General features: G+C 39.6%; 1 protein-coding gene across 2 annotated transcripts; it reads left to right on the top strand.

Moving 5' to 3' along the window:
• Positions 1-13: 13 nt before the first annotated feature.
• Positions 14-6,571, top strand: PSMD10 (proteasome 26S subunit, non-ATPase 10). 2 transcript variants are annotated; one of them, XM_032837154.1, is made up of 5 exons: positions 14-201; positions 2,718-2,816; positions 3,674-3,820; positions 3,915-4,002; positions 6,277-6,390. In XM_032837154.1, exons 1-5 carry the CDS (start codon positions 88-90, stop codon positions 6,282-6,284), a joined length of 456 nt encoding a protein of 151 aa, XP_032693045.1. In that variant the 5' UTR covers positions 14-87; the 3' UTR covers positions 6,285-6,390. The 2 variants fall into 2 exon arrangements, with proteins under 2 accessions (XP_032693045.1, XP_032693044.1); XM_032837153.1 differs by having other exon boundaries at positions 15-201; positions 3,915-4,081; positions 6,277-6,571.
• The last annotated feature ends 6,798 nt before the right edge of the window (positions 6,572-13,369 follow it).

Genomic DNA, 13,369 nt, shown 5'->3' with positions numbered 1-13,369 from the left:
ACTCTGCCGGCTCTTTTGATTGGCAGTCGTAACTGGCGACGTGAGGCGGTCGTGGATCGCGCTTCACGGAGATCCTGGGAAAGAGACATGGAGGGGTGTGTGTCCAACCTAATGGTCTGCAACCTGGCCTACAGCGGAAAGCTGGAGGAGTTGAAGGAGAGGATCCTGGCGGATAAATCCCTGGCTACTAGGACTGACCAGGTAAAGCAGCGCAGAGGCCTCTCCGCATGCGGTGGCGTTGACGAGGCCCAACGTGGCTGCCTGGGCCAGCCCAAGGGAGGCCGGTTCCATAAGGACCAGATCCCCGCCTCCGCCTCCCCATCTTTAGACGGGGTCACCCTAGGACTCGGAATCGGGGCGGCAGGAGCGAGTCCCGCAAACCTCAAATATTTTGGGGAGGAGGGCGGGTACTTAGCTCCCTGAATTTTGGATATTTCTAGAACGTTTACCGCGTTTCTCAGAAGTGCCCAATCTTTGAGCTTCCCGTGGAGGAAAGCTTTTTTTTTTTTTCTTCTTTAATGGGTTTCTTTACTTTTTACTAGTCGTTTTATTCCATGAAACACGTGTAACCAGACGCCAGTTCTGTGCCAGGCAGTTTACTAGGAGCTGGGGATTCAGCCGAGTGGAAGAAGCAGACGTTAGTAACGTAACCCCAAATCGTACGTCCAGTAACAAATTGTAGTGACTGCTCTGGAGAGCAGTTTACGTGGTGCTTTCAGAACACAGAACGTCAGGACCTGACTTAATCTCCCTTAGAAGAGCGAATGTTGTGATAATTAAAAAGGTATTGCGAAGGAGGGAAGGTAAGTTAGATCTTGAAGGTTGAGTGGGATTCTCCTGGGGGACTGAAGGGGTATTCCTAGGCAGAGGCAGACCAAAAGTGAATGAACTTTGGGAAGTGTTTCTGCTCTTCTGCTCAAAGGACCCTCGTGCTTTGACCCCAAGTTTCTAGAAAGATTCACGGTGACCTCAGCAAGCCAACAAATATTTATAGATTGCATTCTGTATGACAGGTACCATTCTAAGCACTTATCAATACAGTGTCAGGGATCTACAAATCTCCATTTTGTGTCTTTCGGAAGAGCAGAAATCAGGAGACTGACTTCTGGAACTTCCCTTTATTGTGCAACCTGAAAATGGCTTTACCTTTACCTAATTTACCTTCGTGATGGTCTGATAATATTTAATACTTGAAATTTAAGTTAATAATGTCAAATTAAGATTTAGTAATCTGTTCTTCACTGCGTCAATGGAATAAAAAAGAGGAAAGCTATTCCAGGTCAGGAAACTTAAGAACCAAGGCTCATACACAAATTACGGGCCTTGTGTGGAGCCTGATTGAAACAAGCCAGCTATTAAAAATCACTTGGGGGACAACTGGGGAAATCTGAATACTGACTGAGTTTTAGATTTTATAAAGGAGTTAGTATTAATTTTGATAGGTGTGATAATGGCCTCCTGGCTATCTATGTAGGACAGCATCCTTATTCTTTAGATACTGAAATATTTAATGATGAAAAATCATGATATTTAGAATTTGTTTTTTAAAAATTACCTCATCAGGAAAAAAAAACCTGAAGAAATAAAGTAAGGCAAATATGGCAAAATATTAAATCTAGGTAATAGGCATATGGGTTTCTGTTACAGTATCTATTTTTATGTGTTTGAAATTCTTTTGTAATAAAATTTTAAATACCACTTTCTTTTCCATAGAACTAAGAAGTACAGCTGTCACTGCAAAAAAAAACAAATTCCCGGGTCGCCTGGGTGGCTCAGTGGTTAAAGCCTCTGCCTTCCACTCAGGTCATGATCTCAGGGTCCTGGGATTGAGCCCCGCATCAGGCTCTCTGCTCACAAGGGAGCCTGCTTCCCTCTCTCTCTGCCTGCCTCTCTGCCTACTTGTGATCTCTGTCTGTCAAATAAATAAATAAAATCTTTTAAAAAAATGAAAAAACAACAACAACAAAAAAAAACAAATTCCCTTTGAGAAACACAACTAACTCCTGACTTATTTTTTTAAAAGTAATGTTGCTAATTTTGAGTGTGGTATTCTTTTTAAATATATAGATAACATATTTTGAGTGTGGTAACTAATTTTGAGTGTGGTATTCTTTTTAAATATATAGATAATCTCAGCTAGTTTTATGAACATTTCTTTCCCATAAGATTGGTTCATTCTTTCCAGAGCATCTAGAAATACCAGCATCAGACAGAGGTTTGTGGACCAACTTCACCGTTTACTAGCTATGTGACCTTGGACAAGTTGCCTACCCTGAGGAGTCTTAGTTTCCTCATCTGGAAAATGGGGATAATGTCCAATGTCCAGGATCCTGGACATTAAATGAGACGATGACTGTAGAACTCTTCAGCAGAGTGCCTGGCATAACAGTACATAAACAATGTCATAGTAAATAGAGCTCTGTTCCTGCCAAAGCGGCGAAATCAGTCTTGTGCTCGACTGCTTTCAAGGCTGTGTTCTGCCCAGAATTAACATTCATCATTGGATTCTCCCCCATGTTACTGAAACCTTGTTCTCTCTTACGACAGTAAGTAATATGGTATAAAGTTACCTACCCCACGATCCTGTGCTCTCCATTTCTTATTTCCAAACTATAGGCTTGCTGGCCCCAGTGTTAATCTTTTTCTGCTTTCTTGCCTTCCTTCTTCTATTTCTCTTCAAGAATATCGATCGTCTTGCTTCTCTCTTTCCCATGCAGGACAGCAGAACCGCGTTGCACTGGGCGTGCTCAGCCGGACATACAGAAATTGTGGAATTCTTGCTGCAACTTGGAGTGCCAGTGAACGATAAAGATGATGTGAGTCCTAGGCAGAGTTGATAAAGGCCTGGTTATCTTTAGACTCCAGACTGGTGTTTACGGAGGACTGCCTATCAAGCTCACAGACAAAATTGTAACCTTTCTGACTAGGCAGTTAGTTACAGCAGGGCCCGGGTGACCTCACACAAGTCTTTGGGTGCATTATTTTAGAATGTTGGTTCTGCCACTCATACCCCATAAGTTAAGGTTAATGTGTAGATTAAGGCTACAAGACTACAGATCCTTTTTATTGCGTTGGAAAGCTTTTTTGTGTGTGAGCGTTGCCTGAATACTCAGGGCCTGAATATCCTTTTGTTGTTGTTATACAGAGATCTATTGTAATGGTATTGGTTATATTAGGATAAAACTTGGTAAGAGTAAGGATGGAAATGTTTTGTAGGCAAGTTCCTTTTCAAGGATGCTCCCTGAAGGAATATTTATAATAGCAAAGAAAGAAAAACGGTTCAGTGTAGACCTGGTTGACTATAGTGGGAATAGCCATGTTAATAAAACGATATGCAACTAATAAAGTCAAGAATCCAAAGAAGGATGTAGAAAATTCTCATAAGACAAGAAGTGGACATTGTGGGAACTTTATATCCTATAATCCCAATTGGAAAACACATTAGAATTACACCTGTATCATTCTTTCTGTGTTATAGGATTATGGGTGGTTTGGTGTCCCTTCTGTATACATCTGCTCTCCAAATTTTTTGCGGTGTTTAATGAGGGGAAAAGAAGGTCACTTTTTTTTTTTAACCATTCACACACAGCTCTTTGTAAACCATACATACATGTCAGCATTAATCCCTGTGCCTTTCCCCCCCTGGTTTTCGTACTGCCTACCTCTTTAATAGGCAGGTTGGTCTCCTCTTCATATTGCTGCTTCTGCTGGCCGTGATGAGATCGTAAAAGCCCTTCTGGGTAAAGGTGCTCAAGTGAATGCTGTCAACCAAAATGGCTGTACGCCCCTGCATTACGCAGCTTCCAAAAACAGGCATGAGGTAGGCTTCCGTTCCTTGCTGCTCCTCTTGAGTTCTGAACCTGTACATGAGCACAACTAGATGTCTGCATTGTTTTCTCCCCCTGGGGTTCCAGATCGCTGTCATGTTACTGGAAGGCGGGGCTAATCCAGATGCTAAGGACCATTATGAGGCCACAGCAATGCACCGGGCGGCAGCCAAGGGTAACTTGAAGATGATTCATATCCTTCTGTACTACAAAGCATCCACAAATATCCAAGACACTGAGGGTAACACTCCTCTGTAAGTGACAAGTAGCAGTCATCTGTGCTCTCCTTGACATTAGCCTGCTTGCACTAATTCTCACACATCGCTTCTTTTTTTATTCTGCTTATAATCGTAATACATGTGTATGACAAAAAATTTGGAAATACACATAAGTATAAGGATAAAAGTTAAAATTACCTATGTACTTTTCATGTATTTCCTCCCATTCTTTGTATGCAAATGTGCATATTTAAAATTTTTTTTTTGCAAAATTGGGATCATACTATGTATGTAATCACATTGTGTTCCTTTAACCTCAGTATATTGTGAGCGTTTTCCAATGTCATTAAAATTTTTTTTATTTAATGTTTTTAAAACATTTTTGAATGGCTCTACACAGTTCCATTTTATGGATGTGCCAGAATTTAATCATTCCTCTGACTGTATGTTTAAGTTTTTTTGAGTTTTCCATGAATATAAATCATGCTACATTGATCAAGTTTATACAAAAATCTATGGCCATATTGTTGATGATTACCTTAGTATAGACTCCTAGAAGCAGGACTGCCGAGTCAACAAATACACACATTTTGAAATTGTTGCTATGTATTGTCAGATTGCTTCCAGAGGAGTTGTGTCATGGTACCCACCCCCCAACAGCAGGTTTGAGAGTGCCTATTACCCCCTCACCAACACTGAGAATAGCCTTCTGTTCTATCAGACGTGGTGTTTCAAAGTTGTCATTTGTGTTTTTATTATCAGCGAAGCGTAACATCTTTTAATGTTTCCACCTAATTGGATTTCTTCTCCAAATTAAAACCTTTCATGTGTCCCTTTCTCTGCTTTCGGGGAATTAATTTATTTCTTGTGATTTTTTTAAGTGCCCTCAACTTGATATACTAGAAATAGTAACTTGCTATGTTAGTCGAAACTGTTTTTGCCAGTTTTTCTTTTAATGTTCATTTTTTTTTTTTAAAAGAACAGAAGTTTTCAGCTTCTAAGTAGTCAGATCTGTTAATCTTCCCTCATGACTGGAAAGTCCTTTCTCACCCTGAAATTAGTTAAAGATTTACCTGTATTTTATTGGAGGCTTTAAAAAAATTGCATTGGTTTTGGTTGAGAGTTACCGTTCTTCATGTAACTCAGGTCCATCTGGAATTGATTCATGCTTATGACCTGATGCCACCGTCTGCCTTGATATTTTTTTTGGCAGTATGTGGCTACTTTTCTTCCTTAGTGAGTGGTGACTTTTTTGAACCAGAAATTCTGAGTCTCCTTTTTAATCTAAAATGAGATTCAGTCTTTTGCAAGTATGATTTTCTTAACTCTTCATTTAAAAAAAATCTTTTCTCTGGTCCCGAGTGACTCTGTTTAGAAAGACTTGCACATTCTAGCTCTTTTCTCCGTAACAAGGAAGAAACCTAGGAGTCAGGCAGGACAGGGTCCCGGGAAAAGCCTAGGATTTAGGGAGAGCTAGATGCTGTTTACTGTATTCAAACTCAGCCATTTAATCAACTATGTTAAATACTTACATTAAGTAACTTGGAGAAGTAACTTAACCTTCCTAAGCCTTAATTTCCACATCTGTAATATGAGGATAGTAATTCCTTCCTCACTAGATTGTTGTGCGGCTTAAATAACATGGCAGGTAAAGCACCTGTTACCCTGCCTAATAAACCGTTAAGTGCCTACAAGGTTTCCCCTTCAGTTACTGCCCAGCCATGTCAACATAGGTAAGGACTTCAACCTCTGCCACAATTTCAACTGTAAATTGAGGATGATTACCACCATGTTAACTTACAAGGTGGCCGTAAGGATCAAATGAGATAACACCTTTTAAACTGCTTTTTCAAAATTTCAACCACACAAATTGCTATTAGCAGATTATGAGCTGGGGCTTTTCTAAATCGTAGCCCTGAAGTATTGAGTGCCTTTGGGGCAAACTACTCTAATCTCCCTAAAATATGGATGCTGTTCTTAGGCTGGCATTAGATCCCTTCTTCAACTGTCCTGTGTCCAGAATTAGGATAAATGATTTGATACCATGAGACCATTCCATGGAATTTTAGCTTACCAACAGTCTTTCCCATGCAAATCGATCTTCCTTTCCTGATTAAATATTCTAATATTATACCACCTAGTAATATGCCATTCAGACCACCTCTCAGGAACTCCTCATGGTTACCTAGAATCAGTAGGGAGTAATCAGTCTTTGTGGTCCTCAATTTCAGACACTTAGCCTGTGACGAGGAGAGAGTGGAAGAAGCGAAACTTCTGGTGTCCCAAGGAGCAAGTATTTACATTGAGAATAAAGAAGAAAAGACACCTCTGCAAGTGGCCAAAGGTGGTCTGGGTTTAATACTCAAGAGAATGGTGGAAGGTTAAGCAGCTTGGATGTATTATTCCTGTGTATGTTTTGTGGTTGTCCTAGTGTCCTGGAAACTCATGTCCTTGTGCACAAGCCATCGTCCATGAATGATGAAGTGTTTTCGTCTTCAAAGTCTTAGAAACATGTAGAATATTGTTCCTGCCAAGTCTTTGTTCTAAGCGTACAGCTAGCTTGCCCGGCATTGAATAACTGTTGGGATTGTTCTACTCTTGTTGTACATTATTCCGTACCGAATTCGGGTTAATTTTGAGTTAGTTGGTTCTGTGGCTGTGATGAGTCTTCAGCACCCTCCCCTCTGAGGCAGAACAACTCCAATAGCACCAAGCCATTTGCTCTGTCACATGTTTCTAGGTAGGTTCTTGAATGTTCCACTGTCCAGTTGAAACACATCCTGACTTTTCTCTCAAGCTTACTCAGAGGCCTATACCAAAAATGTCTGTTTTTTCAACAATACACTCTAGTTTTATTTTTGTTACGGAACACGTATGTATTTTAAAGGACCAGATTTTCAGTTGGAGGGCATGCTATCCAAGTTCAGAATTCCTAAACACTAAAATAATGCAAAATAAGAGCCAGTGTACTCATGTATCTTTTTAATGAGCTTGTTCCCTCCAAAATAAAATGTATTTTTAAAACAGAAGTTTTAAAGTACCTGTATTAAGTTATCCTGTATTGGGAAGAAATGTCAAACCCGCTAACGTGATATGTAACAAAAATGTGTTTTGATTTGTATTCCAGAAACAAAAAATAAAATGTTGAGAGAATCTCCCAGTTTCTCTTTCAAGTCAGTTAGACGTCCCATGTAAACCTTAAAATCCTTCATAAAGACATTTCTCAGTTTTTGCTAGCTCTGAAGTCAATAAAATTAGTGAAGCTTGAGCTGCAGCTAAAATCTTTAAAAATAGTAATCTTCTGAATTGCTAATTAAGTGTGGACCAAAAGAAAGTACGTGTGACCTTGATCTCAATTTAGGGAAACAGCATAAATGATTGCTAGTCATAAAATCTAATGAACTCCAAGTGACTCTTCAAATTATTTTTTTAATTTGAATCTCATGCTGCAAATACTGCTTGAAATCAGTAATCCCGGTGAGCCCACAAACTTGCATTAATTGTGGGTCAGACTTAACGGCCAGTAGTTGAAATGAGTTCTGTAAACATGAATGGTGTCATTGATAATGTAAAACCTGTACATAAATATTTTGAGCTCTGATCATTACAGACATTAATCAGGGAAGCATCTTATGCAACGAAATGTTTGTTTATTGACTGCCAGGGATAGAATTGATGACAGAGGAAATCATTTCTTTACAGTGGTTTTTAGTGGTGAAGAGAGAGTAAAGTTGTATTTAATTGAATTGGGCCTGTTAGGTCTGAAGGCATTTACTCTTTATAAACACTGACTTTATGTCTAAGGTAATCGGCTTTGTGGGTGTGAAAGAGAATGGATCTTAGTTCTTTATTAGTAAGACACAGATGGAACCAAGCCTCAGTTAATTTGTAGGCTACTGGAATTTTATAAATATAAACTAATAATTATAAGGATATTAATGGCCCTGGATATTGATCAGATTGTTATCTGTTCATATAGGAAACCCAACAGAGATGAATCTGATTCAAGGTCAGCAGGTTTTACAGTTGCTTCCAAATGAACCCCAGAAAGATGAGAATTTCAGTTGTAAAGCTTAACTGAATATAAGCTGAAAGATGCAGGTAAATAGGAACAGTGGAAAAAAAGTGTGAGGGAATCCACAATTTGAGGGAGTTTCTATGATACTCAGGGTAAATCCGCATTTGCTTCATCATCTTTGACTCAGCAGTTTAACCGTATGACCCCTGTGTTTTGATTTCTCCGTTTCTTTTTTTTTTTTTTTTTTTTTTTGGATTTTTTTAAATCATTTTTTTTAATTTATCTTCAGCGTAACAGTATTCATTGTTTTTGTACCACACCCAGTGCTCCATGCAATCCATGCCCTCTCTAATACCCACCACCTGGTTCCCCCAACCTCTCACCCCCCCACCTCTTCAAACCCTTCAGATTGTTTTTCAGAGTCCATAGTCTCTCATTGTTCACCTCCCCTTCCAATTTCTCCATTTCTTAACTGTATCAACTATAGTTAGGTCATGATGTGGCTGTGTCACACTATCGTGTCTGGGCCCTATCGTGTCACACTATCGAGCCCCCAGGTCAGTCTGTGGCCAAGTGTGATACGGTGGAGGGGCTCTTTACTTTGGGTTCTGTGGCCCCAGCGTCACAGTTCTGACTGCCTGAAATTGCAGAAATTTGTATGCACATTTTTCTGGGAAAGGGCTTTTTTCTGTATCTTTCACCAGATTCTCAGAGGGATCTGTGACTGCCCAAAAGGGTAAGAATCTCTGGTCAAGAGAAAAAGAGTATTGAACCAATTATCTATAATAGTATAGTTCTGCCACACTATATAGTTTATAAATATTTATAATCCATTCTCCATTGCAGCCTTCAAGAAATCTAAAAACCATCTCCATTTTACAGTTGAGAAAATACCCAGAGCCAGAGGAATCTAGCTTTCCTGGGTCCTGGTCCATTTTCTGCCTGCCTCTAGTCAAAAACTGGACCAAGTGGAAAGTACTGTGGCATTTTGATAATAACCTGGTAGTTGTAGCACCTCCACCGCCCACCCGGACCTCAGGCCTCCCCCACCTGCTAGTCTTTACTTGGGTGGTTTGTTTTTAGTTTCCTGAAACCTTCCTTAACATCTCTAAGTCTTTGTTTTGTTTTGTCTTATTGAAACCAAAGCTTCAAAGAGAAGATGATTGACTACTGATTGGTTTGAACCTTTCATGAGACCCTCTAACCTGTTTTCCAACACATAGACATTGCAAAACAATCTTTTATTACTACAACTTTGGGTTTGTTTCATTGAAATTAATTTGTTGCAGTTGAAGAGCATTACACTGGGATCTAGTGGATGTGGTATAATCTCGGGCAGATTATTTTCTCTCGTCACTCACAGAGTCTTCTCTCTGGGGATTGGTGGGGGTTACATAGGAACGAGCCAACCTTTTTTTAATTTAAATTTAAATTTTTTAATTTTGTTTTTTCAGTGTTCTAAAATTCATTGTTTGTGTACCACACTCAGTGCTCCATGCAGTATGACCCAACTTTTTAAAACCACATTTACCCCTGCCTATCTCCCCAACTAAGAAGATAACTCTCTCATTATTTCCCCTCTCCACCCAATCACAGTCAGGGGTAGGCCATTGTGTGTGTTAAGACCCTCAGGTGTGCTGCAGTTGAAAAAGGTCGAGGGCTATTCTCCCAAAGCTCCCTCCTAGCTCTTCTACCTTTACTTACTCAAAGCTCATCAAGCCTAAGTTACCCAGAGGCCAGGGTAAGAGCTGCAGATATTAACCCCCCAGTGTGTATTGGGGATAGAGGTCACCGGATGCTCTGAAGCCCACTGGAGATCCCAGCGTACGTGATGTCTTAGCTATTGGTCAAGAATCTCTATGTTTTAGTCCCTTCTCCTCATAGACCCCTGTAATGTGGAGGCCCTCCCCCGTGCAGTACAAATGTCGGCCTTCCTTGCCTGCTCTCAACACGCTGTTGTTGACAAAATGCAAGAAATTGTCACAGTTAGCGAGGCTGTAAAACTCAGGGACAAGAGCTAGCTCATTCTTATCATGATATCACGGCCACAGTACCTGGTTCATAGAAGGTGTTCAATCCGTTCATACCCAGCAGATGACTGAATAAACAGATGAATTTGAGGAGAATAAGGACCTACAGCCAAAAAGCTGTTCTGTTGACTTTAGCATATCCTAGTTGCTAAGTGCAGAAACAGATGAAGTTCCTGGAGATCTTTTTGGGTAGCAAGAAGTGAATGGTTAAGAAACCTACAGCTGCTTTGGGATTTGATTGGGACTACCCACTTAAATTTTAACTCTCTGTGGCAAAATAAATCCGGTAGTACACTCTCTGAATGAGAATTATGCTGGAGTAATTTTGAAGTTTAATCAGAATGTGTGGTAATGACCCATTCCATTTCTTATTTTCTGATCCACCTTTGCTTGGTTCCACTGTTGGAAAGCTCTTTAATATGAGCCCATTTTCCTGCCCAAGTAAACTTTAGCGAAAACTTTGTTACGATTTCCTGTTTTACAGGGTCTCAAGATTTATCGCAGAACAAATACGTGGTGTATTATGGATATACTAATAGAAGACTGAGGAGATCGAGATGAAACTTGCACTCACCCCAAGTGGCCTTATAAGTAGGTAGAGTAGATGGTAACCCACATGGTATGATGTGAGAAGTCTCCTTTTTCCAGAAATAGCTCCCCTCAGGATTGTTCCAGTGCTTGAAATTCTACCATTTAGACTCTTTGGATTAAGGAATCCCCTGTGTTCAAGAATCCCCTTTCCAAAGGTAAATACTTAAAAGAGAGCTAGCTCACTATCAATCCAAATGACATCACTGGATGATAAAAGATCATGGTCACTAGACAAAAACAGGTCACAGAACAGCTGCCTTTTAAAATCAGGTGCAGGGTGGGGTGGTTGGTTGGGGAGTGTTCCGGGAGGGCCCAGTCCATTGAGCGTCCAACTCTTGATTTCAGCTCAGGTCATGAGCTCAGGGTCCTGAGATTGAGCCCCACATCCAGGCTCTGCGCTCAGCAGGGTGTCTGCTTGAAGATTCTCTCACTCTGCCCCTCCCTTCCTACTCACGTACATTCCCTCAAATAAATAAAGAAAATCTGAAAAAAAAAAGTAAATAAAGTGGTAGCAAGGGTAGAGGTAAATCCTGAGCAATGAATTCTGCCTGGGGGATGCAGAGCTGAGTGGGTCACTGAGCTGGTCACTGAGCTAGTAGGTACATGAAAATCCTGGGTGTTTGGAAACTAAGATGCCAGATGGCCAGGAAGGGCACTGAAAGGAGAGATCCCAAGATACCACTTTAGATTAACCCTACTTACTTCCCAGCCTTACCCAGCTAAGGTTTTTGCATGGGCAGCATGTACTCTATATTTTTAAATCTGGGCTTTCCCCTCCATTCCTGTTTGATTTTAGCTCAGCTTCCAGGCTATTGAGATCATTTTGAGTTCTACAACCTAGTAATCATTCTCCTCAGGAGGAAGGCATCCACACATTTGTTAAGTGTCCCTTCTGTGTTTTTATCTAAGTCACTAGGTCTTAATCTTGGATTCAGGGAGTCTGTAATTTACCTAAAACTGTATAAGACACTTTGTGTATATAAGCGGTTTTCCTATGGAGAGGGGTCCAGAGTTTTCAACAGATTTTCAAGGTGATCCATGACCTTCAAAAAAGCTGAAAACTGCTAAATCCACTATTCATCAGTATTTTGACCAGAGCAATGTTGATAAGGACAGAGTTGTGTAAGATCACCAAGAGTGACTTCCTTCCTGTTCAGCACCAGTCCATTAGAAATTTGGGAGGTACAGCTATTGACTATTACATATTGGTCTCTTGTAATTCACCTCTATTATAAAGGCAGAAGAGAAAAGTGAATTCTAGCTACTTTGGTATTCTGGTAATGGAGATTTTTACACTGCTGGTGTTTAGTTTTTAATCTTTAAATATTAGATCATTCTCAAAACCTTCATCATTTTGCTTACTGGACCCATCAGACACTGTGTATCATAATATATTTAATGTGAATGGAATTATAGATGCTTCAAAAAATCCCTATGAATCGTTGAAAATTGACACATCAAAGAAAATACCTAAGTAAAAGCTTGTTACTTCTCTCCATGGCTCCAGATAAGTGTAAATTAAATGTTAAGTTCAATCAAACCGATAAAGGTTCTACCTCAATTCCTGTGTAAGTATATTCTCTATATAAAGGGCTTTGCAACTTAAGAAAATCCCCTACATGAAAATCGGGGTGTGGTAAGTTAGAGATTCATTACTTCATTCAAAATGGATTCACCTTGGAAAGAAGCAGACACAAAACAAGTACAGATTGTATGATCGCATTTATACAAAGGTCAAGAAAAGGCAATGGCTGACTGAGCATAATTAAAAAATAATAAAAGAAAAAGCAAAGCTAATCTCTAATGACGGAAAGCAAATCAGTGTTTGCCTGAGGCCGGGGTGATGGTGGGATTGCACAAAGCATCATCAAAAACACTTTGGATTGGTGGAAATGCTCTATTTAAACTGTGGTGGTTTCATGGGCGTATACATCTGTCAAAACTCATCAAATGACACACGTGAAATGGGTGTGCTTTATTGTACATGAAGTATATGTCGATAACATTAATAAAAGATTTACCTTAGGATCATTCAAATAAGATTTTATTGAGCCTCAAAATAAGATTTAAAATCTGATTACACAAATGAGAAAGTCTACCTATAAATTTCTTCAAGTGGAATGTGGGGAAAATACGATCAATGGAAAAAACATTTTAGCATGTTAGTTAATAGTTAGCATTTATACAAAAATGGTATCTATTAATGTGGAATATCCCAACAGTGAAACAGATTAAATAATTAGTTCAGATTTTCTAAAACAGATCTTAAGTGTTCATTTAGAACAGTTTCCTATTCTGGCCCTTCTAAAGTAGATAGAATCAGACAGAGTGATAACATCTCATTAGAAGCTAAATTGTACATCACCCATGATCCTAACATTTTATGATCACCGAAGGAACACGTTATTTGGAATTGTTTGCCTGTACATCATCTTGCATTTAAAAATTAGGTTATTTAAAAATTTTGCTGTGCTCAAGATCTTGTATAGCAGGGTGGTTCCTTGGGAAATCTAATATGATAAATGATTTTTAAGACCTCGTTTGAATATGTACCCTTTACATATCCTCCTCTGGAATTTTTGAGGATTTCTCCCCCCTCCCATCTCTCTCAAAGAATGCTGGCAAATTCTTGTCTTTGTGGCCATTGTGAAAATGAATTAGGGAAGCCCTTACCAACTGAGGAAT

Source organism: Lontra canadensis, unplaced genomic scaffold (assembly GCF_010015895.1).
Source record: "Lontra canadensis isolate GAN:19392208 unplaced genomic scaffold, GSC_riverotter_1.0 scaffold96, whole genome shotgun sequence".
NCBI classification, from domain to species: Eukaryota; Metazoa; Chordata; class Mammalia; order Carnivora; family Mustelidae; genus Lontra; species Lontra canadensis.
The sequence above is the reverse complement of the archived record's forward strand: the minus strand, read 5'-3'. Positions and strand labels throughout refer to the sequence as shown.

Bases quoted from the DNA above. Each gene is read 5' to 3' on its own strand.
- PSMD10 (XM_032837153.1), top strand. From the start codon at position 88: ATGGAGGGGTGTGTGTCCAACCTAATGGTCTGCAACCTGGCCTACAGC. The intron at 202-2,717 runs GTAAAGCAGCGC...TTTCCCATGCAG, and splicing joins TGGCTACTAGGACTGACCAG to GACAGCAGAACCGCGTTGCA. The intron at 3,821-3,914 runs GTAGGCTTCCGT...CTGGGGTTCCAG, and splicing joins CTTCCAAAAACAGGCATGAG to ATCGCTGTCATGTTACTGGA.